Source organism: Thalassophryne amazonica, chromosome 6 (genome assembly GCF_902500255.1).
Source record: "Thalassophryne amazonica chromosome 6, fThaAma1.1, whole genome shotgun sequence".
Taxonomy (NCBI): Eukaryota; Metazoa; Chordata; class Actinopteri; order Batrachoidiformes; family Batrachoididae; genus Thalassophryne; species Thalassophryne amazonica.
The window spans coordinates 22,580,408-22,604,956 of NC_047108.1; the positions used below are offsets into that span (position 1 = coordinate 22,580,408).

Sequence of the window (24,549 nt, forward strand, 5' to 3'; positions counted from 1 at the left end):
AGTGTACATGAATGCTTCTGGTGGGAAAGGGCACAAATAGTAGCTGGAGGAGCTAGCACCACCTTGTTGAAGAAACAGGAGTCATCAAAGTCATCAAAGTCATCAAAGACGGTCTTGAAGTGGTGACAGGCTGGATTGGACATTTGTTTGGTAATCTCTGGCCATATCTGTTAATCATATTGGGAATTATAATTGCCGTAGTAATTGGATATGCATTATTAAAGGGAGGTCTTGCAGCCGCCCTTGGCTCGTGTGGGAGGAGCACACGAGATGGTGAGAAGAAACCCCTCCTTCATTAGGGGAGGAGCTATGCAGCTGATAAAAGATGGTGCCTGACCATGCCTTGATCATTTCAGCTTGAGAGAGTGGACGAAGAGGAAGTATCTATATAGCAGCTACATCTTAAGGAAATAAGTAGAAGATTAGAAAAGCACCATGTCCAATGATACTTATGACGTGAACGCGACTATATTCAAAATGAGTAGAGTCGAATTTATTGCACTACTGTTAATATGGCTGCTATACTGCTGTGTCGGTCGCTGGGATCTACGACAACCATTACGCATAGTAACTTTGTTACACGGGTGTGTCAAGTTGGCGATCATTAATTTATATCGCCATCGGAGTGATTTAGGATTATCCTTATTTATCACTCATGTCCTCGGCCGCTTTAATCTCCACTTTGACTGTTGGGGAATATGGCAGTACACATCGATTACAATTTGGATGGTGTTAGACATGACAGCAATCTTTTACGCTCCGGCAGTAATAGCCAATATTGTATGTGAAGCCGTGATGACCTTAACCTTACTGGCGTAAGTAGCCACGTTGACGGGAGCAGTACAGCACAAGAAACCCTGGCTCTACAAACTCGGACTCGTCATAATGTGGGGCGTAGGTTGGGGAATATTATCGGCGTTATACTGGCTATCCATGATTAGTCAATTACTCCTGCTGCTATGGTTCACAACCTATGATGCATGCTTCCCGAGAACAGCACCTTCAACAACGGCGGGGATGATAACGCCATCGTCACACTCTCCTATGATGGTCATGAGACATCTCTGGCATACATCTGAATAACCCCAGCAACGTTTTCTGCTTGCTTGCATATAAAAGTTTAACAATGACAGTTTAATATATCCTTTTACTCTATAGGGAGAAATGAAATCTATTCATTGTCAAGCCACCCTGGAACAAGCACTCTACTTCTGGGAGGTGACGCCAACTCTGTGGTGCCCTGAATGTTATAAAGACAACTTCATGGTTCAAGTGGCACGAGGGATACTGGGACAGAAGGATGCTTCATGTTTGCCCCAGGTACCAGCAGTAGAGTATTTAACCATAGAAGTTCAAGCAAAAGTGATTTGGCATTCCCTGTTGCTTGATCAACTGCGGCCTAACACTATAGTATCTCCTGATGGATATATTTATTGCCCGGTGTTTACCAAAATGTGGATATATCCTGACGACACGAGGCTTTCCACGGCTCATCTTACAGATGGAAGAACTGTGGCCATTGGCCCCCCCTTACCACCGGTCCCGCAACAACTCCATCAGCGCACTGCAGAAGTCGGTGTACAAATGGAGATGATGAGATGGTGTCTAGATGCTCTCACACAAGCGTTGCTGGAGGAGCACGTTGGATGACCCGAGTCAGAGGATATCCTTACTGAAGCTCTGCAGCAAAAAGAGGATATATCACGGCGTACATCTTCACTGGTCGCACCTACTTATACACCAATCACTCCTACTTCACCATGTTCTCCGCAGTTCCCTGAAGGATTATCTTCTGGGGAATATGAGGCGACCCCATCTCATATGGAAGTACCACTGGAGCCACCACTTTTGGAGAAACAGCTCTCTGAGGACGACGATGGTATACAACTAAGCAGAGATGAGTATGTGGTGCTGGATGAGTGTCTTCAAACGCCGGGACCACCAGTCCTGTCACCGGTGGTGGAAGAGCAAGAAGTACTCACTCTTCATCCAGATGTCAACGAGGGGGATGTCCTGATGGATCTTTAAAGGTAGTGGTAGAGCTTCAAGTCATGAAGGAGGTGTCAGAGAAGATGACTTTAAGCTTGGCTTTATCTCAACATGAGGTGACGTGCTGTTGGATTAACATGCAAAGAATTTGGTACTTTCCAGAAGCAAGTGAAGATCATACTGGACTTTCCATGATTAATGGGGATTTCCAGAGAGTGGTGGCAGATGTGGAAACAATCATGTGTGCTTAAATCATTAAATGTTCTAATCAGACAAAGTTTTATGTGATAAAAATTAAAGGAAATGTGTCTTCTTTACTGATAAGAATGTTGAGAAGAGTTAAGGTATGAAAATCAGACTTGGGAAATGATTGATCAATGATTATAATGGTTTATGTGATTTGTGTTATGATGATCAAATGAATTGTTTTTGGAAAAGGTTACAATGAAATGATTAATCAATGATTAATTTGTTGTAACTTGAAGAAATGATTTATAAATGAGGGTATTGATTATAATGTTTTAAAGACTTAAAGTGTAGGCAGATTGGACTGGTTTAAGAGAAAAACAGGAAGGGCGTTTGCTGTTAAGTTGAAATGGAAACCTCCAGAACAGATGAGGGAGGGGGTGGATCTGAGTCAATGCTCCCTGATGACTAAGGACCAAAAGTGTATAAAAGGGAACTAAAAACAGGAAGCTGGGTTATTCTTCAGAACTCTGCAAAAGGCTCCTAAAGGATACACAAGTGCTGACCAGCTTGTGGAGATCTACTGGACTATTTCACATCGAGAGTGAGAGTTTTGGAGCAGGAACCATCAAAGAGAGAGATTTCTGTACGCGCCCACATGGACGTTCCAGGGAAGGAGCTGCAGATGGAGAAGATAACCATTGGCCCTCATCCTGTGGGTGCTATATTGAACTAAGATTTCTCTCTCAGCTTCCAACAACCTACGGACCGATACTCGGCAGACGGGCGTTGGTCCTGACCGGTGGCTACCGGCTGAAGACACCCCAACGTTCAGCATACGGATGTTGGATGAAGAAGGAATATTTTTCGAAATATTTACAATAAGTTGGATTTAGGTTGGCTTTTGGTCAACTGAAGTTGGATTAACATTCGGCATACAGATATTGGATGTAGGTTGGGTATTACCAACTGAAGAGGAATTTATTCAGCAGTTGAGGTCAAGATCCCCTGGCCAGGGAGCACGATCTTAGATCCTCATACTATCACCTCAAAAGGACTTTTAGGAGATTATGACAATCCCCTTTAAAGTGAGTGATTAGGTTAATGTGTTAAAATCAAATAATTATCTGCCAATCAAATTTCTAATCATGCTATAATCAGTTCTGTATTATTAATTGAAAAATATAATCCGAGGTTCGATTCAGGAGGAGCAGTGTGGTTTTCGTCCTGGTCACGGCACACTGGACCAGCTCTACATGCTCCATCGGATGCTCGAGGGTTCATGGGAGTTTGCCCAACCAGTCCACATGTGTTTTGTGGATCTAGAGAAGGCATTCGACCGTGTCCCTCGGCGCACCCTGTGGGGAGTGCTCCGGGAGTACGGGGTCCGGGGTCCTTTGCTAAGGGCTATCCGGTCCCTCTACGACCACAGCAGGAGCTTGATTCGCATTGCCGGTAGTAAGTCAAACCTGTTTCCAGTGCACGTTGGCCTCCACCAGGGCTGCCCTTTGTCACCGGTTCTGTTCATTATTTTTATGGACAGAATTTCTAGGAGCAGCCAGGGTGTAGAGGGGGTCTGGTTTGGGAACCACAGAATCTCGTCTCTGCTGTTTGCGGATGATGTGGTTCTGTTGGCTTTGTCAAATCAGGACTTTCAGCGTGCACTGGGGCTGTTTGCAGCCGAGTGTGAAGCGTCCGGGATGAAAATCAGCACCTCCAAATCCGAAGCCATGGTTCTCGACCGGAAAAAGGTGCTTTGCCCTCTTCAGGTCGGTGACGTGTCCTTGCCTCAAATGGAGGAGTTTAAGTATCTCGGGGTCTTGTTCACGAGTGAGGGACGGATGGAGCGTGAGATCGATAGACGGATCGGTGCAGCATCTGCAGTGATGCGGTCGCTGTATCGGACCGTCGTGGTGAAGAGAGAGCTGAGTAGGGGGCAAAGCTCTCGATTTACCGATCTATCTACGTTCCGATCCTCACCTATGGTCATGAGATTTCGCTCATGACCGAAAGAACGAGATCGCGAGTACAAGCGGCCGAGATAAGTTTCCTCCGCAGGGTGGCTGGGCGCTCCCTTAGAGATAGGGTGAGGAACTCGGTCACTCGGGAGGAGCTCGGAGTCGAGCCGCTGCTCCTCCACGTCGAAAGGAGTCAGTTGAGGTGGCTCGGGCATCTTTTGCGGATGCCCCCTGGACGCCTTGCTGGAGAGGTGTTCCAGGCACGTCCCACTGGGAGGAGGCCCCGGGGAAGACCCAGGACACGCTGGAGGGACTACATCTCTTGGCTGGCTTGGGAACGCCTTGGGGTTCCCCCGGAGGAGCTGGAGGAGGTGTGTGTGGATCGGGAGCTCTGGGCGGCTTTGCTTGAGCTGCTGCCCCCGCGACCCGACTCCGGATAAAGCAGAAGAAAATGGATGGATGAATATAATCCAGTGTAACTATGTTATCTGCCCTTGCACATCCTGCAATAAATTTCTACTTGCAGTTAAAGTGCTAATTCTGGACATTGGATTATTAAATCTTCTGGAGGTGTAAATATGAAGTACATTGGGTGTATAACATCAAACTGTTCTTAAAGGTTGGTCTGGTTAATGAAAATAAACACATCCCTGAGGTCCTTTATGTGGACCGCTAAAACATAACTCTAGCAACTTCCCAAGAGCCCTGATCCATTAGAGTGAGAGCTGCCGTTAACGGGCGTGGCTGGTTTGTATCCTGGTTCCAGTGGAGGCTATTCGACCGGGGTGTGAGCCCAGCTTCAGCGGGGTGGACGTCCGGATGAAGGCAGTGAGCAGCTAGACGAATCTCCTCGCCACCAGCTAAATCAGCCTTCGAGCGGCCTTGCCGGGTAGGACCCATGGGGAGTTCGAGGGCCGGACCCTTGTGAGGGATGAGCTGGTACACATTTGAATAAGGAGCATGTGCGGGATCTGACACTACACATCCCGAATATGGTTCTGGGTGATGAATGGTTCTGGGGATGCTGCAGTGCCCGGAACAGAATATGTGGAGGTGAAGAGCTGAACCGGAGTGGGAGTGTGTGTGAAGTGTGTGTGACTGAGAGCTGTGTGGAGAGGTTGGTTAGACGTGTATCGGACTGTTTGGTGTGATCTGTTATTATGCTCACGTGTTTGGCGAGGGAGTCCACCATTTGCTGCAGCTTCCCAAGGAACTCCCCGTGGATATGCAACGCATGCTGCATCCAGTCTGCCCCCACTGGGTCCATGATGTGGCCAGCAACTCCTGTTACGGTTCGGACGAGCGTGGAGGATGAACCCAAAAGCAGGGAGCAGAAATGAACGCTTCACTCATTCATTTCCACAACATGTACATATTATACAAATAATCAAAGTTTGAGTTCAATGGTACGAATATTTCATTAGGTGAAAGCTGGAACATACCATTCAACGAGGCGAATAAATATTCGTTCCATTGAAAGAATGTTGTTATGGTTCGGACTAGCGTGGAGGACGAATCCAAAAGCAGGGAGCAAAAATGCACATTAGAAAATGGATTTATTTTACAATGGAATAATGTACAGAAGAGGAATGATAAGCAGGGGCGTAGTCTAGTCGGGTGGAGACGGGCCCGCACGGCGGTGGAACCAGGGGATCTGTAGTTCCGTCAGCTTCGGTTCGGATGTGGAGGATTCGGAGTCAGGTGGCCGCCACAAGCTGCCGACGAGGCTGGGGGAGAGACATAGATGGGTGAGTGCTGAGCCAGTCACTTCCAAAAGCGGTTCACACAGTCAATCAGTGATAACTTATCACAGCTGGTCCAGATAAGCATGCAGTTAGACAGATTGATTCAATTCAGATTCTTCGAGTTGTTCTTTATCAGGAAAAGTTCACAGTTCAGTTTGTATGTTATACCAAGCATAGTTCAGTGTGCAGCAGCTCGTGTGAGCAAAAGGAGAGCAACCACTTAACTTGGCAGATGTGGAGCGTGGGAGGTCCGTAACAGGTGGCAGATGAGGCTTGGTTGCAACAGGTTGCGTCAGAGATAAGCTGCGGCTCTTTCAGGCTGGTGTACGGAAACACAGAGAGAGAGAAATATATCATTTTTATCAATCAAAAACTTTAAATATATAATTAAAAACAGAAGTAAAAGAATAAAACAGATAAAAAGTATTCATAAGAAAGAGAATAAAAATAGGCTTTAAGTCGACTTAAAAATGTCCACGGACTCTGACTGCCTCATGGTCGCAGGAAGACCGTGCACAGAGCAGGTGCACGATAAGAAAAAGCTCTTTGACCCTTTGACATAGAAAACCTGTAAAGCCTACTTTTAGTACACAAAAAAATTCACGATAGGTATCAATAAGGGAATCGATAAGGAATCGGATCGACAAGCGGAATCGATAATGGTATCGATATCGATAAAATCTTATCGATACTCATCCCTAATGAGTAATTAGAAAGGAGTCCTGCCACTAGTCAGTGCAAATTAATATCAGCTGGTTCAGTCTCAACTGAGCCTACAAAAAGGTGTCTCATTACCAAGGTGTCACAAAAGAACATGCGGCTGTCAGTCTGAGGTGGTAAGGTGCAGTACCGGAGCACAGCACAGAGCAGGAGAGAAAGAGACAGAACAAGCTGGTCAGGAAGTCCAGCTCTGTCCCGGGCTGTCCTCTGGACTCCTTCGAGGAGGTGGCTGAGAGGAGGGTGTTAGCCAAGTTCTCATCCATCATGGACAACTCCTCTCACCCTCTGCACCGGACTGTAGTGGAGCTGAGCAGCTCCTTCAGTGACAGACTGAGGCACCCTCAGTGCAAGAAGGAACGATATTGCAGGTCGTTCATCCCTACTGCTGTCAGACTGTACAATAACACTGTGAAATAACCACATGCAATAATATGCCCACAAATCAGGTGCAAATCATGTGCAATGACAACTTGTTTATAAATTCCTGCGCTAGTGTCACCTTATCACATCTAAACCTTACTTCACATATTTTTAATTAATATTAATTAATTAATATTAATATTAATTCCAATCATGTACATATATGCATATATATTTTTACATATATACAAGGTCTGTTAGAAAACTATCTGACCTTTTTATTTTTTAAAAAACTATATGGATTTGAATCGTGCGCTTGCATCAGCCAAGCTTGAACCTTCGTGCACATGCGTGAGTTTTTTCACGCCTGTCGGTTGCGTCATTCACCTGTGGGCAGGCTTTGAGTGAGCACTGGTCCAGCCCCCTCGTCGGATTTTCATTGTCAGGAAAATGGCTGAGCGATTGGAGCAGTGCTGAATCAAATTTTTCCAGAAACTGTGAGAGACAGCGAGGTGGAAACCATTCGGAAGATTCAGACGGCTTTCGGTGAAGATACTCTGGGCGTCACACAGATTAAGGATCATTACAACCCGATTAAAGACGGCCCACAGTGGTGCAGGGCGCGCCGCACTCCGAGCGACCATCAACAGGCTGAAACGACCAGATCATTTCCAAAGTGAAGGCTGTGTTGATCCGGGACGTCGTCTGACTACCAGAGAAATTGTGGAAGAGGTGTACATCAGCACTTTTGCGGCACATTCCACTGTTACAGGAGATTTTGTAATGAAAGATGTGCGGAGGAATTCGCGCATCGGCACAGAGCCACAATGGCGCACAACAAAAAGCACATCCGTGTTGGAAGTCTCACAGGACAAGTTGTGACATGCCCAGCTGTTACACAATTTCTCAGATACTCACTTGACTGAAAAGCCACCGAAAGCCGTCTGAATCTTCCGAATGGTTTCCAACATGGACGTACTTTTTGTTGTGCGCCATTAGCGGCTCCGTCCCGACGCGTGAATTCCTCCGCACGTCTTTCATTACAAAATCTCCTGTAACAGTGGAATGTGCCACAAAAGTGCTGATGTACACCTCTTCTAAATCTAAATAGGTTATACTTTAAGATTTTACAGTGGTGATACAAAGATGGTCTTTTATCCAAAATTTTCAAAGCTCTTTTGTAAAGCCTTTCGATTGGTTTTAGAATTGTCACACCAGTCAGAGACCAGCTGGTTATGCAGTAACCCACATGAGAATAAAAAACATAAAGTGCAAAAACATCATTGCAGCCTGATCTGTCACTGACCTTTTTATTTGGATGAAGTTAGACACATTAGATTTGATTATTTTAGTAATTATTTTAACATGATTTTTGAAGGAGAGTGTTGAGTCCAGTAACACTCCCAAATATTTGAATTCTTTGACTAACTGTAGTTCATCATCTCCAATGCACACATTGGAGTGCTCAATATTGGAAGTCTTTTTTGAAAAACAGACAGTTTTCTGTATGTTTAATTGCAGACACAATCCGTTAAGCCAATTATGAATATAATTTAGGGCTGACGTAAGAATTTGAGCTGCTGCCTCAGGAGATCTTGCACTTGTGTAAATTACCGCATCATCAGCGTAAAGGGTCCACACCGTTACAAACATTTGGTTGGTCATTAATGAATAATGAAAATAATATGGGCCCCAAGATAGATACTTCGGGGACTCCTAGTCAGTGCTTAATTTGTAACGTGGGAGGTCCCGGAGCCCAGAGGATGGGTGGCTCCGGTGCAGAAAAAAAAAGAAGGGGGGGGGGCTTGCGAAAAACGCTGTGCGCCACACTGAAAATAAACTGGGCATGTATTGTAGGCCTAATAACACTACTCACACCAAATCCGGATAGAGTACAAATTCCTGTTTAATGATGTACAGTGGTCCCTCCTTTATCGCGGGAGTTACGTTCTCCGCGTTCACACCGGGTGCGACACGAGCGACTGCAGCCACAGGCTGCCATGTAATCCCTATGTTGTTGTGGCTGGCGTGCCTGGCTGGCTTTTGTTTGTCTTCTGTTTCTGTCTTTTGGTTTTCCTTCCAGGTGGTGCGCATTTAGGACTGAGTGGCTGTGTGGCTGAGTTATCAGGACCTCACCCTGATCACCTGCGGCTCGTCAGGACTCACAGCTGTGGTGCATCTACATGGATTGGAACATGGTGGCATTTAAGTCTGGAGTACACAGTGTGTATATGCCAGAGACGCGACCTTGTGACTAGACGGGTGAGATCGTCGTCTCGAGAGCCATCTCATCATCAGTGGATGCAGAGAACGTCCAGGTTTGATGCATGGTCTGTGAAAGAGGAGAGGGTGAGGTCTCACGCTTGTCAGCACACTTCCTGAGGTACGTTAGGTTTTGTGACTAACATTTGTACAGTCAGTAAATGTGGTGTCCCTCACACCTTATTATATTGAGCTGTTATGTTAGTCGTTTTAATCAGCTTCCACTGCAGTGAGTTTGTGAACAGGGTGTTCCATGCCTGCAGGGTGGGAAGCTGATTAGTAATTAAGCCAGGAAGTGTTTGCTGTTTGTACACCTTTGAGCGGTCTCTCTGTGTGTGAAGTGTTGACTCACATGATGATTTCTTCATTCACAGACTCGGTTTGTCGCGGCCACCTGGGGGGTGTCGGCGGGGTCCTTGGGTCCGAACTGTTTCTGGCTCTGGGCCTTTAGTGCTGCCGGGAGCGCACCGTAAATCCACCACGCCAGACCGTGCACTCTTTTGTTGTATTAGCACGTCACTGTTATGTTTATTAAACTCTGTTATCCTTTGTACCGTGCTCTGCTTATTTTATACTGGGTCCTTGAAATGCTGGTCGGTTCTCCGGGCTGCGTCCGACACATAACATATGTAAGGACGTGTTTTGGCGCCAAACCGCGCAGCGCGACGCGAGTGAAGTGATTTTGAGCGTTTTTGCGCGTTTGTGGCACGATATTGCGTCATGTCACGTTGTGTTGACCTGCTCCCCAAGTTGAAAAATCTGAACTTTTTCGTCTTGTCGCGCCGCAATGACCATCCATCCATCCATCCATTTTCTTCCGCGTTATCTGGAGTCGGGTCGCGGGGGCAGCAGCTTAAGCAAAGCTGCCAGACCTCCCGATCCACACACACCTCCCCCAGCTCCTCTGGGGGAACCCAGGGACTGAATATGTAGTGACGTGTAGATGTCTGGAGTTTGACTAAGGATGTGAACATGTCATCTGGTAGCAGCCTATGAGCAGGACTAATGTCTCTTTTGTCCTTTATTTCACAATCATGAGAGAGTTTTTGGCACGAGCAGCAGCCCCACAGCAGCGAGAGCGGAGTTTCTTTTTCTTTTTTTTACGTGCGCGCGCGAGGGAATCATCCATAGAGATTATTTTACTTATTAACTACACAGATGTATAATAAAGCAAATGGTGACTGGTTTCTAAAGACAATTATGACAGAGTTTTTTTTTTGGGAAAGAGCGAGGAGCAGCCTCACAGCGAGCCACGGCGTTTCATTCTTTCTTTTTTCTTTTTGTGTTACGTGCGCGCGAGCGAATCATCTGTGTGGAGAATATTTTATTAATTAACTACACAGATGTATAATAAAACAAATGGTGACTGGTTTCTAAACACAATTATGACAGTTTTTTGGGGGAAGAGCGAGCTGCAGCAAGCAGCAGAGTTTCTTTTTTTTTTAATTGCTTACATGTGCGCGAGTGAACGGAACAGTTGGTCCTCAAACTGGGTCCCGCAGAGGCGGAAGGACCGCTGAAAGCAGCCGTCATCCAGACGCAGCTCCTGCAGCAAATAATGATACTCTCTGTATGGGGAGCTTTTCACAACAACTCGCTCCGTGTGAAAGGTCCGTCATGATGACTTGATGCCGAGCAGAATGGAAGCTCCTCCTATTTAATGATGCACCGGGGCGAATTTTCGCAGCGAAAGTCCACCCAAGCAGAGCGACACACCGGGCGAAGGAGGCGCGTCCGTCGCCACGTGACCCCTGTGAATTTGTAGCGTCTGATCGCGCCCGGTGTGAACGCGGCTGAAATCCGCGAAGTAGCGCTATTTTTTACACTTATTATAGATGTTTTAAGGCTGTAAAACCCCTCACTACACACTTTTCTCAAACAGGCATTAACATTTTCTCACTTTTCTGTCTTGTGTAAACACTCTCTTTTTTCTTCTGTGCGAGAAGATTATAAACAGACACACGCAGAACACAATGCGTGGCTCTCCCTTCACTCATTGCCTCCGGAGGTACGGATGCGGGACCCGCAAAGAATCCAAGTCCTCTCTCAGTGGCCACGGAGCTCTGCGGCTACGGTCAACATCCGGATCATCTAGATGTTGAATTAATTGCATAGCAACCCACTTTTCAAGGGCTTTAGAAAAGACTGACCGTATGCTAATTGGTCTGTAGTTATTAATATTTTTATCGCCTGCCCACGGTAATTGTAGCCATCTTCCATGTCTGCAGTACAGTGGAATGCTCAACAGATATATTTATTAAATGCGTAATTGGATGTGCCAGGGCCATTTTATGTGTTTTTAGGAATCCAACATCAAAGCCATGATGGTCTTTAGTTTTGGACTCCTTCATGCCATTTATAACATTGCAAGTTTTAAGCTTAAGTTATTGGCTCTAATTTAAAAGTTTGACTGTGTCTTGTATTTTTGTAGGTTATTTCGGGCGATTTGAAACATGCTGCCATCTCTTCAACAGAGCATAGGAATGATAAGTTCAGCTCTTTTGCTAAAATTATAGGATCATTCACAAGCCAGTTGACAATTTTCAATTCCAGATTATTTGCATATTTATTTTTCTGCCTCACTAGAAGTTTATTAATATTCTGCAAATTTGTTTTCCATTTCCATTTGTGTTTTGCATCATTGTGATTAAAAAATAGCTTTTGCTGTTCGCAATTCTGATGTTAATCCGTTTCTCATTAAAATATATTTTTGTCTGTCTGTTGTCAACCCAGATTTAATTGAGTTTTTCAATAGCTGGTCTCTTTTTTCCATTAAATTTATACAGTTTGAATATACCCATCGGACAGAGTAAGATTTTGTTTTCCTATAATTTATTTTTACACTGAAAAAAAAAAAAAAAAAACTTCCATGTGCCCTCTTTTACCCTTGATAATTTTCTCTCTTGCTGACTCATTCACTTTCTTTTTCTTCAGCTCTTTACTTTCTGCACTTAAAGTAAAAATGTGAGAACACACACACACACACACTCTCTCTCTCTCTCTCTTCCTCTTCTTCCTCTGTAGAGTAACTGATGTGTCAGCAGGTTTACTGAATTATAGTTGTCCTTTAGTCATTCAGACTGTGTTTTCTTGTGATCTCTTTTTAACTCCAAAAGCCCACAGAGACACACATTTGTATGGAGGTGTGGACCAAAATACCTGCTGCAATGTGTACAAAGATACTGAATGACAAATACTTATGCAATAAAATGCAAATTAATTATTTAAAAATCACATACATTCATATACATATACATTCTGTCTCTCACATTTGAAATGTACCTATGATAAAAATTATAGATCTCTCCATTCTGTGTAGGTGGGAAAACTTGCAAAATCGACAGTGGATCATATTTTCAATTTCAATTTTTCATTTATATAGCACCAAATCACAACAGAGTTGCCTCAAAGCGCTTCACACAGGTAAGGTCTAACCTTACCAACCCCCAGAGCAACAGTGGTAAGGAAAAACTCCCTCTGAGGAAGAAACCTCAAGCACACCAGACTCAAAGGGGTGACCCTCTGCTTGGGACATGCTACAAACATAAATTACAGAACAATTCACAAAACAATTCACGGACGAATATACAAGAAATGCTATTGGCGCACAGGACAGGAGGATCGCCAACACGAATACAACTCCCATCTCTGGATGGAGCTGCACCTTAAACAGAGAGAAAAAACAGAATCAGGCATCAGAAAGACAAAAAATACTGTATAATTTGCCAGCATTAAACAACAAGAAAAACAGAGAAATACTAAGGTGATCGCCGGCCACTAGCCATAAACTTCACTAAAAGACCCAGAATTTAGGTAAGGCTGAGGCCACAGCCCGCTCCAATTACTAATAATTTAATGAAAAGAGTAAAAAGCGTAAAACAAAACTGTACCAGTATGCTAGCCATATGAAAGGGAAAATAAGTGTGTCTTAAGTCTGGACTTGAAAATCTCCACAGAATCTGACTGTTTTATTGACACAGGGAGATCATTCACAGAACAGGGGCACGATAAGAGAAAGCTCTGTGACCCGCAGACTTCTTATTCACCTTAGGGACATAAAGTAGTCCTGCACCCTGAGAACGTAAAGCCCGGGCCGGTACGTAAGGTTTAATTAGGTCAGCTAGGTAGGGAGGTGCCAGTCCATGAATAATTTTATAGGTTAGTAGCAGAACCTTAAAATCTGATCTCACTGGGACAGGAAGCCAGTGAAGGGATGCCAAAATGGGTGTAACATGGTCGAATTTTCTGCTTCGTGTCAAAAGTCTGGCTGCAGCATTTTGAACCAATTGGAGACCCCTAATGCTAGACTGCGGTAAACCAGAAAATAGAACATTGCAGTAGTCCAATCTAGAAGAGATAAACGCATGGATCAGGGTCTCAGCATCAGCCATAGACAGGATGGGACGAATCTTCGCTATATTTCGCAGGTGGAAGAAAGCAGTCCTAGTAATATTTCTAATGTGGAGGCCAAAGGACAACGAAGGATCAAAAATTACCCCAAGGTTCCTCACTTTGTCAGTGTGATGTATGACACACGAACCGAGGCTGAGCATTAACTGGTCAAATTGATGCCGATGTCTCACTGGACCAAGAACCATCATTTCAGTCTTATCAGAGTTTAAAAGTAGGAAGTTTCTAGACATCCAACTTCTCACTGCTGCAAGGCAATCTTCTAAGGATTTTATGTGAACGAGATTACCAGGAGTTATCGGCATGTATAACTGAGTATCATCTGCATAGCAGTGAAAGGTACACTCAACAAAAATATAAACGCAACCCTTTTGTTTTTGCTCCCATTTTGTATGAGATGAACTCAAAGATCTAAAACTTTTTCCACATACACAATATCACCATTTCCCTCAAATATTGTTCACAAACCAGTCTAAATCTGTGATAGTGAGCACTTCTCCTTTGCTGAGATAATCCATCCCACCTCACAGGTGTGCCATATCAAGATGCTGATTAGACACCATGATTAGAGCATAGGTGTGCCTTAGACTGCCCACAATAAAAGGCCACTCTGAAAGGTGCAGTTTTATCACACAGCACAATGCCACAGATGTCGCAAGATTTGAGGGAGCGTGCAATTGGCATGCTGACAGCAGGAATGTCAACCAGAGCTGTTGCTCGTGTATTGAATGTTCATTTCTCTACCATAAGCCATCTCCAAAGGCGTTTCAGAGAATTTGGCAGTACATCCAACCAGCCTCACAACCGCAGACCGCGTGTAACCACACCAGCCCAGGACCTCCACATCCAGCATGTTCACCTCCAAGATCATCTGAGACCAGCCACTCGGACAGCTGCTGAAACAATCGGTTTGCATAACCAAAGAATTTCTGCACAAACTGTCAGAAACTGTCTCAGGGAAGCTCATCTGCATGCTCGTCGTCCTCATCGGGGTCTCGACCTGACTCCAGTTCGTCGTCGTAACCGACTTGAGTGGGCAAATGCTCACATTCACTGGCGTTTGGCACATTGGAGAGGTGTTCTCTTCACAGATGAAATCCCGTTTCACACTGTCCAGGGCAGATGGCAGACAGCGTGCGTGGCGTCGTGTGGGTGAGTGGTTTTCTAATGTCAATGTTGTGGATCGAGTGGCCCATGGTGGCGGTGGGGTTATGGTATGGGCAGGCGTCTGTTATGGACAAAGAACACAGGTACATTTTATTGATGGCATTTTGAATGCACAGAGATACCGTGACGAGATCCTGAGGCCCATTGTTGTGCCATACATCCAAGAACATCACCTCATGTTACAGCAGGATAATGCACGGCCCCATGTTGCAAGGATCTGTACACAGTTCTTGGAAGCTGAAAATGTCCCAGTTCTTGCATGGCCGGCATACTCACCGGACATGTCACCTATTGAGCATGTTTGGGATGCTCTGGACCGGCGTATACAACAGCGTGTACCAGTTCCTGCCAATATCCAGCAACTTCGCACAGCCATTGAAGAGGAGTGAACCAACATTCCACAGGCCACAATTGACAACCTGATCAACTCTATGCATGAGGCAAATGGTGGTCACACCAGATACTGACTGGTATCCCCCCCCCCCCCCCCCCCCAATAAAACAAAACTGCACCTTTCAGAGTGGCCTTTTATTGTGGGCAGTCTAAGGCACACCTGTGCACTAATCATGGTGTCTAATCAGCATCTTGATATGGCACACCTGTGAGGTGGGATGGATTATCTCAGCAAAGGAGAAGTGCTCACTATCACAGATTTAGACTGGTTTGTGAACAATATTTGAGGGAAATGGTGATATTGTGTATGTGGAAAAAGTTTTAGATCTTTGAGTTCATCTCATACAAAATGGGAGCAAAACCAAAAGTGTTGCATTTATATTTTTGTTGAGTGTAATTCCAAAACACCGCAATATGTGCCCAAGGGGTGCTATATAAAGGGAGAAAAGCATGGGGCCTAAGACAGACCCCTGTGGAACCCCAAATTTCATGTCACTAAGGTTAGAGGTAGTGTTACTGTACAAAACACAGAACGACTGGTCAAGTATGACGTCAGCCATGCAAGGGCACTCCCAGTAATCCCAAAATTATTTTCCAGCCTATCAAGTAGAATATGATGATCCACTGTATCAAATGCAGCACTGAGATCTAACAGCAACAGAACCGTAGTGGTGTCCGAATCCACTGTAAGCAGAAGATCATTCACCACTTTAGTGAGAGCCGTCTCTGTGGAATGATATTTTATAAAAGCAGACTGTAGTGGCTCAAAGAGATTATTCTCAGTAAGATAGTCTATGAGCTGCCGTGACACCACTTTTTCCAGAATTTTAGAGAAAAATGATAGATTTGATATTGGCCGATAGTTTGTCAATACACTAGGGTCAAGATTAGGTTTCTTAAGTAATGGTTTAATCACTGCAGATTTGAAACATTTAGGAACAGATCCAGAAGTTAAAGAAAGATTAATCATTTCCAGCACAGTCGGCCCAAGAGTGGGCCACAGGTCCTTAAACAGTTTTGTTGGTATAGGATCAAATAAACAGGTTGTGCTTTTTGTTGACATTACGAGTTTTGTCAGCATGCCTAATGAGATACTATCAAATTCTGTAAATCTAGGTAATACCTCAGTAGTGGCGCCCACCTCAATAGCAGGGTGTAGTGGCTGGGTTAAGGCATGCTGGGATATGTTTAACCTGATGTCTTCTATTTTCTTCCCAAAGTAATCCAGGAAATCTTGTGCTGTAAAAGGAGAGCGAACTACAGGTGGTTGTCCATGCATAAGTGTTGCCACCGTGTCGAACAAGAACTTTGAGTTATGCTTGTTTTGTTGATCAAATCAGAGTAGTAGGTCTGCTTTGTAGCCAATAATGCATGCTTATAGTCTAAGATAGCATCATGCCATGCAAGGTGAAATACTTCTAATTTTGAACGACACCATTTCCGTTCTAGACTTCTTGCTTTATGCTTGAGGTCACGCAGATAATCATTGAACCAAGGTGACTGTGATTTGGGGGAGCATTGTTTTAACACAGGTGGTGCAATCATGTCGAGTATCGTTTTGAGCACTGAGTTTAAACTATCCACAAGTCTGTCTACTGACTGGATATTTGTCAAATGTGAAGCTAAGACATCAGGCAGTCTAGCTTCAAGTTCAGTCTTAGTTGAGGAGTTGATGCATCGCCGTAATGATATATAAGGTTGTTGTTCCACTAAACATAGCAGCAAAACTGTAAAATTAATAAGTGAGTGATCAGACACCACTGATGTAAGAGGCATGATGTCAATATTCGTGACAGCAATACCACGTGCAAGAACCAGATCCAGGGTATTTCCACTAATGTGCGTCGAATCCCGAATGCATTGCCGAAATCCTAATGCATCCACAATTTCCATAAATGATTTGCAGAGGGGACCAGAAGGCTTATTTATATGAATGTTAAAGTCACCAATGATCAGAATGTTATCTACACTAGTTGACAAGTTAGAGATGAACGCACCAAATTCATCTAAGAATTCAGAATATGGGCCAGGAGGCCTATATACAGTGACAAAGTAATACGACTGATTTTTATTCTTCTGACCTTGGCAATGTGTTATATCCTGAGCAGAGTGGGGAATCAGATGCTCAAACGAGTGATATTTGTAACCCCCAACAGCTAATAAGCTAAACCTAGATTTATAAATAAGAGCAACACCCCCGCTTTGCTTCGCATCACGAGGGACGTGACTAAATGTATATGCTGGTGGGCAGGCCTCATTTAAGGGGAGGCCAGGTTTCACATAGCCCAATCATATGTAAGTGATGATCAATAATTAGATCATTGATCAACAATGATTTTGAGGACAGCGATCTTATGTTAATGAGACCCAGTCTAAGGACCTCAGTCGGGTTGACAGTTGAACTGTTTGGGTTTAGGGGTGGTTCCAGAGTAGCATATATAAGATGCCTAGAAGTAGGTTTAGGTTTGAGACATTCCACGCACATTGTATGTAGCAGACACGAAATCTTTGCTATTGCTGGAACAACCACTGGGCCATCCTCAATTCCAACATCATCCAATATAGTAATGGGTATCAAGTTTGGAAAGCATATCCCTCTAAGACTTTTATGGACATGACTACGGAAGCAAGCCACAGCCTCAACTTGTTGAAATTCCCTCCCTGTCAAATAAACTGCACTATCACCATAGTGGATTTTCTGCACTAAATTCCCCGCTAAGCTAATGGATTCCACACCCACATTTATCATAAGCCTTGCAGGGTCTCTAATCACCTGCTCCGTGGCCTGCTGTAGATTCCTAATGTTACCCTCCCTGTAGAGCTCTATCTATGTTCGCAGACAAGATGGCGGCGCCTTCCCCAGTAGGGTGGAGGCCATCCGACATCAGCAAGCCATCGCGGCCCCAGAACGAAAGCCAGTTATCAATAAAGCTAAAGCCTTGCTGTCTACAAAACTGTGCCAGCCACCTGTTTAATGATGTCAGCCTGCTAAATGCCTCATCATTACCCCGGGAGGGGAGGGGACCAGAGACTATTAATCGATGCCGACACATCTTTCTGGCAAGGTCACAAGTCCTCTCTATGTCCATTTTTGTGACCTGAGTGCTTCATCCTGATATCATTGGTGACAACGTGAATAACTATGTGACTATTTCTCATGTCATGTTCCTTCATCTGTCTTCCCTTCTGCAGCGTCAGCCCCCTAAGATGAGATGCAATGTCGGGAGCTCTGGCCCCAGGAATACATTTAACGTCAGCCGGCGTCTGTAACCTGACTTTGCGCCCAGTAGCATCAGCTACTGGGCTCGCTAGCCGGTCCAACCCTTACGAAAAAGTTCAATAGGTTTCTATAGGATTCTATAGAGGTCATATAGCTTTCTATAGAACACCTATAGACACGCGACCTACAGGGGTCTTGGCCTATAGAGACCGATAGCATTCTACAGACATAAGGACCTATAGGCGCCATTGCGTATAGAAACCTATAGGTTTCTATAGACATGCCAGTATATAGAAACACCATATTAATCAATTCTGGCTCAAATGTAGCCGATAAATTATCTGATAGAAAAAAATGTGGAATTTGGATGAAAAAACAGATTGTTTTATTTTGTCTGCATATTTTTATGCAAGATAATGTTGCCACTGTACTAGCAAGGAGATATTAATTTTTGTTCACTTGTAACTATAATATATTTGAGAAGTGTGTATATACACATCACGCTTATACACAAGCAGATAAAGGCAAAGTATAAAAAAGTTACACAACATTACAAATTCAACAATATCTTTTATTACAAGTTAAAAATTATTACATGTATATACATAATCACATATATCATTTTCTTTGTCGAACCATGGAACTTGGAAACTGCAGTATCATCAAACACAAGTATAGATGTAAACATCCAAACAGGTCAGCATTAATGCAGACAAGTTTGCTTCAAATGGTTACTATAACATCTGTAACTGAAACTACACATGCATATGTTATATCAGTTCAACCCATACGCCAGTGTATACAATCCTGTAGGACCGTCTATATCCTATGCCAGAGGTGGGACTAAGTTACTGTCAAATCATTCTCAAGTCATGAATCGGCAAGTCTCAAGTCAAATCTCAAGTGAGCTTGCAAACAATTGGTGGCCGATTGACTTGACGGTGACTTTGAGAGAATTCTATAGGCTGCCCTATAGCATTCTATAGAGGGCCAAGTTCTGCTAACATGTAAAACATTCATGTGTAACCATCAATTCACAACTTAATCCCAGTAAAACCGAGAAGGCAGTGGGCACAGGTAAGATGAAACATCAGTTTTCATAAAAATACATTTTTGCAGGATGTCTCCTGGATAAATACAAATATTTGGGTTATCTGCATGTTGGTCAATATTTACAAGAAAGTCAGATGAACAGCCTAGCCTTGCATCAACAAATAATGGTCTTCGTGTAATGCTGAATGGCTTTACTAGTATGATATTTGCTTATCACACAAACAAAAACCATTATCATTCATGCAGTCTGGTCCCAATTTAACACAGAGAAAAGTTTCAATTCTTCCATATTTATACACACCATGAGTAAATGCAACATAGCAGTTGCAATGCCGAGCAGATTGAAAATAGTCACTGCTGGCATACAGCTGGTGGTGAAAAATAAATCTCTTATATACAATGGCGGAAGTGTGCACTTGGTTCCCTGTCAGTCTGCTTGCAGCCAGTAACTTTGATGGAGGCAGAATAACTTGCTCTCCTTTGCCAAGAGCACGCAAATTATTTGAAAGTACGTTTGTACATTTTGATTTAGTGTGTCTGCTGGCCAATGAGGTATACAGGACAGACACATCAGTGTTCTCCTCCATGCAACTAACTGCTAACTCTGTCATCACCTTCATGAGAGAGAATGTCTCACAAATCTGAAAACCAACTTTCTGGGTACCGTGGAAACACCTAATCAAAGTCCTGTTGTATCCCTCAAAAACAAAGGTGGAAGTTGCCCATAAAGGGCCAGTGTTGATAACTGACTGGGCAAAATGAATCAATGAGTGGACATTGAAAGTGCAATGTCTTATTCCATATAAACGCTCAGTCATCAGAACAAACATCCTGAGGCAAGCATTGCTCTCACGAACCTTTCTTTCAGAAACACTCTCACTCATGAGGTAATAAATACCAAATACAAATAGGAACCAGTGTTTCATATACACAGCAGGTAAAATTCCCTGAAATACCACCAAAGAATAGAACAGGAGAGCTCGCCATTCAGATGCCTTCCAATACTTCCGCGTTTTGAGAGACCTGGGGCATCTGGTTATTTCACTTGGAGGTGCTATATCCTGCAGTCTCTCATCTAATTTCTTCACTTGGTCCCCAATGTAATATGCCTCTGCTCTGTTTGCTGAATCCAGCCAAGTCCCCACAAAATGTCTAGTAACTCCTAAGAAAGCTGTGTGTTGTGATTCAGAACAAATGCCTTTCACAGAGTCATAATGTGGTAACTGCATGACAACTGAAGGCCCCTTCACACCTTGCTGACACATCCCTGTTCTCTGTGACTCTACTGACAATCTCCTCTGATCATCGTCAGTTCTTGGGAGTGCTTCACCATTGTATGGGTAAGTACGAATGGGAGGACCATTTCCATTTGGTATTGGTGTGCCTTCCTGCTTACACCAGTCGCATCCATACTTCCCATTGAACTGTTTGGAATTCCTCACTAAAGACCTGGCAGGTGCATCCGCTGACAGGCAAAGAGCAAAAATCCTGGTTTGGCCAAGAGGTGAGTGCAAACCATCTGCACCCAAATCTCTAAGTTCATCCACAAATGGTTTTAAGAAAGTATTCATTTTGGGTTTACATTCTCCAAACCACAAGCCTGCCATAATCATATGTTTCCTGCGCATATGTGGTGGAATTTCATTTACTGTGGCAAACAAAGGCCAAACAGAAAAATTGGAGGATTTAAAAATAGAAACTCCATCAGTATTGAACAATAATGACAAGTCACTGGGACCTATTATGCCATCATGAAGAAGGTTTTTATAAAGTTTACCATGAACAATGTCATTTATGTTAGTTTCTCTCAAGATTTCATCAATATTTCGATTTTCAAGGGCAAGCTGCCACTTCTGGTACTTTCATCATTCTTTGCAGCTGTGTTTTGACCGGGCATCCTGAGGAAAAAAACTACCCTCTGCAGTTGAGATGTCTGCACTGAATTCATTGCCGCAGTTTGTACAATTCCTTGTCAATTTCTCGGGGCCAAGATATGCAGTGCACGCCATGCAATAATAGTGAACCTGAAATTGAAATAGAAGAATGGTATGAATATAAGAACATTGAAACCTGCGAGAGCATGGTCGTTTTTTTTAATGCACAACAGAAGCTTGAGCATATTGATTATCAATGATAAGCAATCTGTATAGCAACAAAAAACACCATACACCAACAAGAACATGATTTACTAGCATACCATGGCAAATGATAATCAGCACAGACTAATGCTGCATTTACACATAACAATGACAAGAAATGAATGCCACGAAGTATACATTCTTGGCCGCTGATCATGTTAAGAATGTCAGGAATGTGCAAGACTGAAGCAAATATGACGTTCGTAATGCATTCTGCCTATGTGTAAATGCAGCATAACTCCCTTTATATGAAACACATTGGTCCGTACAGATGATGATTTAATAAAAAATAAACATACCTCGTACATTGAATCTTCAACACTCTTGTACAGCAATACTTTGATGTAGGAACACTGTTTGGACTGTGTATATTCATCAAAGAAAGAAGATCATCCAAAGCACTATCAGAAAGACCATGCCGCAAGACATAGGACACTATCAGCAGTAGACTCTGTGACTTGGTGATGGGGCATCTGGATAAATTGGAAGATTTCCATCTTCAAGGCTGAATCCCTAAAAAAGGCAAAAACAAAACAACAAAAAAAACAAAACAAAACAGTGAGCATCAGAAAGGTGTAACATTAGTCACGGGGCTGATATCAGAAAGAGCCTTAGATAAACGTGGCTGCACTCATCAGACATGGACTGTTTATAGTTGGTTGAAGCCTTAATTTTTATTATACGAACATTAATTGCGACACTATTACACTCACAGAAATATTTAACCCTGACTTTGAAGATTTATGTAATTTTATTACATGACTAATTCCCATTTACTTTTTTTTTTTAGATAGTTTTAATACAACTACCAAATAGACCTTACATGATTCTAATTCATTACTGTAATAATTCCTATTTATTGAAATGCATAATCCTCAGCTGTATGTATTTAGTATTAATAAAAATATAATTACTCTAAACAATAATGACAGTATTTATTTAAAACACCTAAAGTATATTGTTTGAACTGCATAATAATGAGGTTACCTATGCCATTTATCTTGTATATGGTTAAAATAAAATAAGTATAAAATATTAAAATTCCTGTATACACAAAAGAATGACATTTTTGGCCCAAGATGCACTTCTAATAGAGGAAATATGGTACATGTGTGTTTGAAGTAAGAAAATATTTTAATTTGTTTTTCTTTTGTTAAGGTTAAGGTCATAGACAATGCCCTAATTCATACGGTTACAGTGCATAGAAAAACCAAACACCATATTTGTTCTATTAGAATGGCATGTGCTTAAATGACAGAAGCAATTTTATGTTCAAAATAAGTCATATGTTAACATTTCTATATGCAATAAATGCAATGTTTGGTTTAGGTGTGCTTCTATTTATTTCTATAATAGAGGAAATATGGTACATAAATTGGTATCAGTCATGATGCTTATTTACCTGGTAATTATCATCTGGTTCATTTCCTTCCTCCCCATCACCATGCTGAAAATCATCATCTTCATCATCTCCTCCAGAGTCAACTCCATTGTCATGCCAGTCCTCATCATCCCCCTGATCCATTTCTTCATTTTGTACTGAGTCTCCACCCATGTCTTGCCCCAAATCATCCTCGCCTTCCTTGTTGCCATCAATATGCCAAGTGTTATCTTCAACATTATGATCACATCCAACATCACCATACCACATGTCTGCTGAATCTGCTTGGTCTACTTCATTGAGAACATCATCCTTGCTTCCATTGTCCACTAGATCATCCTGTTCTAAAACCACCCCACCTTCTTGAGAACTACTATGTTGAAACACAGCTCTATTTCTGATGTCCATTCGATCATTCATTGGTAAGTCAGTTTCAGGTTGTTCAACATCAGTGCCACAGTGGTTACAATCAATCCCTTCGTCAGTCTTTGAATGCTCCTAGGAAAAAAATATAGGATACATGCACCTTTAGCAACATGAATTTCAAGTATGCAGAGAAGTGGCATTTCATATTTTTAATCTTGATTGATGTTTATCAAAATTTACAAACAATTTCTCATAAAATTAATAAAAGGAAAAGTCAGTATACAAATTATCTTCAAGCAAACAGAAATATTGTTCAAATGGAAACAATTCAAATAGTGAAAACAGCCATACTAATTTAGTTTCAATTTCAACTGGTTATTCTATACATGCTGTAGATCATAATATAGCCAACATTCAAGAATCTACAAATTAACCATATACATGCCAAATTCATTGTCAATCAAGTGGACAATGATTAGAATGGTGTGGCATTATGTTACATGTGTTTTTCTTCATGAAAGAAATCTTAATATTTTCGCATGCCTCGTTTTTTTTTTTTTTTTCAAATCCCCCCGCCCGATTGTTAGTGACCCCCCCCAGTCTAAACATAAGACAACGGGTCTCTTTTGTACTTACGGGAGCAACCGACTGTGAAGAGTTGAGATCAATGGTTTCACCACCTACAATTCTTCTTCTCTTTCGTCGATTACATTTTGTTTGTCTCGGAAGAGAGATATCGGGATTAATCCCATATTGTCTGTAACGTTGTCGAAGCATGTCAACCGAAATATGGCCGTCGGGTTGTTGGTGTTTTTCTTCTTCTGCTTCTTCTTCTCTCTGTTGGTCAGGAGGGGCCATCAGGTTAGGTGCGCATGCGTACAACAGAGCAGCGCCCGCAATGATTCAAAATGCATACATTTTTTTTAAATAAATGAAACAAAAATTTAAAATAGAATTAACTTTTCAGTTTTCTTCATAAAAACATCTAAACTTAGATCAATGTGAACAAATAAACACGTATAAGTCATGAATCTGTCTCCGGGTCATAGGTCGTTATATCCCATGATGCCATGCGCTCATAGGATCGCGCCATTTCAAAACGAGGCCGATCTTGGAGAAAGACCGCGTCACTTTTGTCTGTTTCCTTTATTTCACATTTACGCTTGTATAATGGTGAAATACGCCCTTTTTGAGTTTTTTG

The 24,549-nt window shown here is 42.8% G+C and overlaps 1 protein-coding gene across 1 annotated transcript; it reads right to left on the reverse strand.

Moving 5' to 3' along the window:
• Positions 1-22,039: 22,039 nt before the first annotated feature.
• Positions 22,040-24,070, reverse strand: LOC117511427 (30 kDa salivary gland allergen Aed a 3-like). Its single transcript, XM_034171455.1, has 3 exons — positions 23,985-24,070; positions 23,004-23,480; positions 22,040-22,114 (listed from the first exon to the last, which is right to left on the reverse strand). Exons 2-3 carry the CDS (start codon positions 23,400-23,402, stop codon positions 22,040-22,042), a joined length of 474 nt encoding a protein of 157 aa, XP_034027346.1. The 5' UTR covers positions 23,403-23,480; positions 23,985-24,070.
• Between the last annotated feature and the right edge of the window lie 479 nt (positions 24,071-24,549).

Coding starts and splice junctions, on each gene's coding strand:
- LOC117511427 (XM_034171455.1), bottom strand. CDS start 23,402: ATGAATGATCGAATGGACATCAGAAATAGAGCTGTGTTTCAACATAGT. Junction 22,115..23,003: donor AACCAGATGATAATTACCAG/GTAAATAAGCAT, acceptor TGCCTTTTTTAG/GGATTCAGCCTTGAAGATGG.